The sequence below is a fragment of the Sinocyclocheilus anshuiensis genome, unplaced genomic scaffold (assembly GCF_001515605.1).
Source record: "Sinocyclocheilus anshuiensis isolate Anshui unplaced genomic scaffold, SAMN03320099.WGS_v1.1 scaffold462, whole genome shotgun sequence".
In the NCBI taxonomy this organism is placed as follows: domain Eukaryota; kingdom Metazoa; phylum Chordata; class Actinopteri; order Cypriniformes; family Cyprinidae; genus Sinocyclocheilus; species Sinocyclocheilus anshuiensis.
The window spans coordinates 55158-59468 of NW_015542340.1; the positions used below are offsets into that span (position 1 = coordinate 55158).

At 36.0% G+C, this 4311-nt stretch overlaps 1 protein-coding gene across 1 annotated transcript in view; it reads left to right on the forward strand.

Annotated features, from left to right (window-relative positions):
- LOC107691203 (nidogen-1-like) overlaps window positions 1–4311 on the forward strand; it is a 37875-nt gene that overhangs the window by 24794 nt on the left and 8770 nt on the right. The window contains exon 13 of the mRNA XM_016489700.1: window positions 2666–2884. Coding sequence (XP_016345186.1) covers window positions 2666–2884 — 219 coding nt within the window. The remainder of the gene's footprint in view (window positions 1–2665; window positions 2885–4311) is intronic.

Genomic DNA, 4311 nt, shown 5'->3' on the forward strand with positions numbered 1-4311 from the left:
ATGATGGTTCATTGATCCCAGGTGTGTCTCGTCATCCACTCCTCCTGTGTGTATTTAAAGTGTTCCCAGTCCCTAGTTCTCGGTCCGTGGTGAACGTCTTCCTGTGTTCGTCTCCCTTGGTTCCTTGGTGGTAATAAAGTCCTGTTAAACGTATTCTCCAGCGTCTCCTCGTTCCTCGTGTGTGTGCATCGTGACAAATATATTGTAAAATGTAATTTATTCTTCCATGTCACATGGTCCTTCAGAAAATTCAACTTTGCATCACAGGAATAAATTACACATTTAAATATATCCAAAATGAAAACAGTTATTTTAAATACAAATATTTTTGTTTTCTACTATATTTGGATCAAATAGGATAAGCCTTGGTGAGCATAATAATAGACTTTATACTAAAATATTTTTTACAATCCTGATTATTCCATTACATTTTTAAATGTAAACACTTCAAATTTACAGTCTATTCCTTTTCGAATAGTATTTTAAAAATAATGAAAATCTAATTTTCCAAAAAAAAAAAAAAACTGTTTTAAATATAGGCCTCATTTTTATGCAAAATATAACCTGGATAGTCAGGATACTCAGCTTTTCCTGAGATTTAGCTTAATAATTCAAAACAGAATCTGTGGAGCATGACTTTATATTCTGGTTCAGACTGAAATGATTTTACATGCTTTAAAATCTAGTTTGAGAGCCCTGTAATGCCTAAGGCATGTTTGTCTTCAGTGTGTCATGTCGATTATGAGCTCTGTCATGATTGTGGTAGTAATGGTACTGATTAGTCTGCAGAGCGTTGAGTTTTGTTATTGTAATCTGATTTGCTTTACAGGGACGAGCAGACGGAGCTCTTTAGACTGATGTAATGTACCGCAGCAGCTCACATGAGCATATCTGTTTCAGATTTAACCCCAGAGCTGTAGCACTGATTGATTTTCAGTGGAAATACTGGAAATTCTTAGAAAGAGATGAAGTTCGATCCTGGATCTGTTGACTGTCTACATAAGCCCAGGGGTCAATGTTTGACAGGTTAACTTTAGCATTGAGCCTCCGCTGGTTGACATTGCAAATACTTTTCACATACTATGTGGGTCAGTCGCTTTTCATGTTAGCCAGACAATCTCTAAACTGCAAATAAAAACCAAAAGTCAAAAGTCTGGCTATGTAAAATACAATAGCATGAGCAGGTATACAATAAATGCACTACTACTATCAGGTTTATGTGCTTTTTAACCCTGTAAAGCCTAAAGCACTTGAAAAAAAGTCAAGTCACCTTTATTTATGTAGCGCTTTATACAATAATATAGACTGAAGCATATGAAAGAATAGTTAGAAAAACTAGTTTTAGTTTTATTCAGAGGCCCAAACTGAGCAAAAATATGCAATTGGGCACAGATGCTGATATTTATAAGGACAAAAAGTGATGAAAATCTGCTGCTTGTAATGTAAATCAATGAGATCTTTATAACAGTAGAGCAGATTCTTACATAAAATTATACAAATATCAGACATCACTCTATATCTCCAATAATATGCCTTAGAAAGATGAGATTTAAATGATCAAAACATATAATGCAATGCAATCCAATGATGCTAAATGCTCCTCAAAAGTCTGACAATCATATTTGAGACTCACTGATTTTTCAAAAAAATTATTCATGATTCAATTCATCAGATAAGCGAATTTGCTTCAGTCCAGTAAGTGTTCATCTGGAAATATTACTAAAGTTATTCTTACATTTACTAAAAATTAGAGGTGCACGATATTGTATTTTTGCCGATATCCGATATGCCGATTATTTTCAAATCATTTTGGCCAATAGCCGATGCCGATACGATATATAATTATTATTAATTTTGGTTAGTTTTTTACAGGAACTTATTTGATAGAATTAAATAAACAATAATAAAGTTATTTTATAATGACAGTACATTGAAGATTTGAAAATAAATATACAGTTCAGTCATGAAACTCTAGATGGCGCATTATAAACTATATATTAATCACTGCATTTTTTTTCAGAAAGATGCGGTGGTAACCTTAGCATTTTATTTTATGATAACATTTGTAAAAGGTCTAAAGCAAAAGAGTTGTAAAAATTCTGAAAATCTTTTAGAGCTCATAATTTGTTTAAAAAATATTTTAATTTAAGTGCCATGTTTGTAATTATTTTGTTCATGTAAGCTATAGCTTCTGACCTTTAAATCAAAACATACTCATGATTTTATGCATCCCTACTAAAAATCAGTCAAGATTTGACAGCAAAAAGATGCGTGAAGCACAAGCTGAAGGTGGACTTTTGTACAATTACACTAAAAGAGCTTTAACTTGATAAAAAATGTCTAAACTATCAATCAGACGACAGAAGGCAGTGGTGGACCTAAAGACAACGACGAGTTAATAATATTGAGAAGCGGTTCTTCTGCTACAGGTAACAACTCTTTCAGTAATTTAGTGGGTACAGGATCTAACAGGCATGTTGTTGGTTTAGATGCAGTGATAAGTTTATTTAGCTCTTCCTGTCCTATAGTTGTAAAGCACTGCAGTTTATCTTTTGGTGCGATGAATGAAGCTGAAGTATTATACGCTGTAGAATCTACATTTGCTACTGTATTGTACAGTAGGTAAGGTTTATAGGGTTAACTGTGTGTATTTGTATCCGTGCAGAATATGAGAAGACGCGCTGCCAGCTGCATAGAGATAGCGTTCTGGGCGCTGGGCCCCGCGGCCCCCGTCCTGTGCCCGGTCAGTATGTGCCGACCTGTGACTCCCAGGGCGAGTACGACCCCATGCAGTGTCATGCCAGCGCAGGGCAGTGCTGGTGTGTGAACCGCGATGGACTGGAGATCTCTGGGACGCGAAGGGGACCCGGGCGCTTTCCTGAGTGTGAGTCCTACACATGCTTTACTCATAAAGACTCTGTTCCAAAACCAAGAGCTGCTTTGCTGTCTACAGAGAGAACTGTCTTATAAGTCAGCAGACTAACTGAAACGACAATCATCAGTGACTAATTTTGAAATCTTGTTGCAATATTCTTGTAAGCATAAAAGTACATAAGACACATATTGCTTGTTGCAATGCATTCTGGAAGGACGCATGTATTTTGCCTACTTTAGTGTCAGGAGCAGGATGGCATAAAACAGAGGTTCGCAACCTTATTGACTCCAAGGCCGTTCAGAAGTTTGGAGTCAGAGAGATTTTTTTCTATATTCTTGAAAAAAAGTCTCTTCTGCTCACCAAGCCTGCATTAATTTGAGAAATACAGTAAAAACGGTAATATTGTAAGACATTATTTCTATTTAAAATAGATTATTTTTATGTGAATATATTGTAAACTGCAATTTATTCCCGGCTGTGATCAAAGCTGAATTTTCAGCATCATTACTCCAGTCTTCAGTGTCACATGATCTTCAGAAATCATTCTAATATGCTGATTTGCTGCTCGAGACACATTTCTGATTATTAGCAATGTTGAAAACAGTTGTGCCGACAAATAGCCAACATCTAAACACTTGTTTTAGTTTATTTCAAAGCTTGTTTAGTCACATTTTAAATAGTTTTAAGCTATCTTGTAGGCCCTTGAAAGACTGAGGCCTGTTGGTTGACAAACACTGTCCTAAAATACAGTACCTACATAGGCAGCTCATTAGGTTTTTGGAACAAAGCCACTGCTGCAGCTGATCAGAATCAGAATCAGAATCAGAATGAGCTTTATTGCCAGGTATGTTTACACATATGAGGAATTTGTTTTCGTGACAGAAGCTTCCACAGTGTAACAGAATGACAGTGACAGAACAAAAAACACAGATAATAAAAAATAAAAAATAGAACAAGTAAATAAGGAATAAAAATATATAAATCGACAATTGTATGTGCAGGTATATTACAATAGACAGTTTTGTATGTACAGGTACTGTAATTAAAACAGAGTCCTGATGAAGCTAAACAACATATGACATCAATGCCAATTTTTGTATTAATACATTTTTATTGCCACATTGACCATTTACTGTACACATAGGTCAGGGTTCCTCAATAGGCGGTCCGCGAGAGAAAAATGTTTGGCCCGCTCTAATTTCAAATAATGTGGCATGAAAATTCAAACGCAGCGACATTAACTTACATCGTGTCAACACCGGACGTGATGCAACAAAATACAATAGAACCCATTATAATCAGTGATGCTGTCTACACTGGATGCAGCGCGGCGTGACAAATCCCCGACAGATGCCTCGTTCTCTTTATGACGTACTGACACAAAGTTCAAATGATTTGCAACGGTCGCTTTGTCGCGTCCAGTGTAGACAGACTTT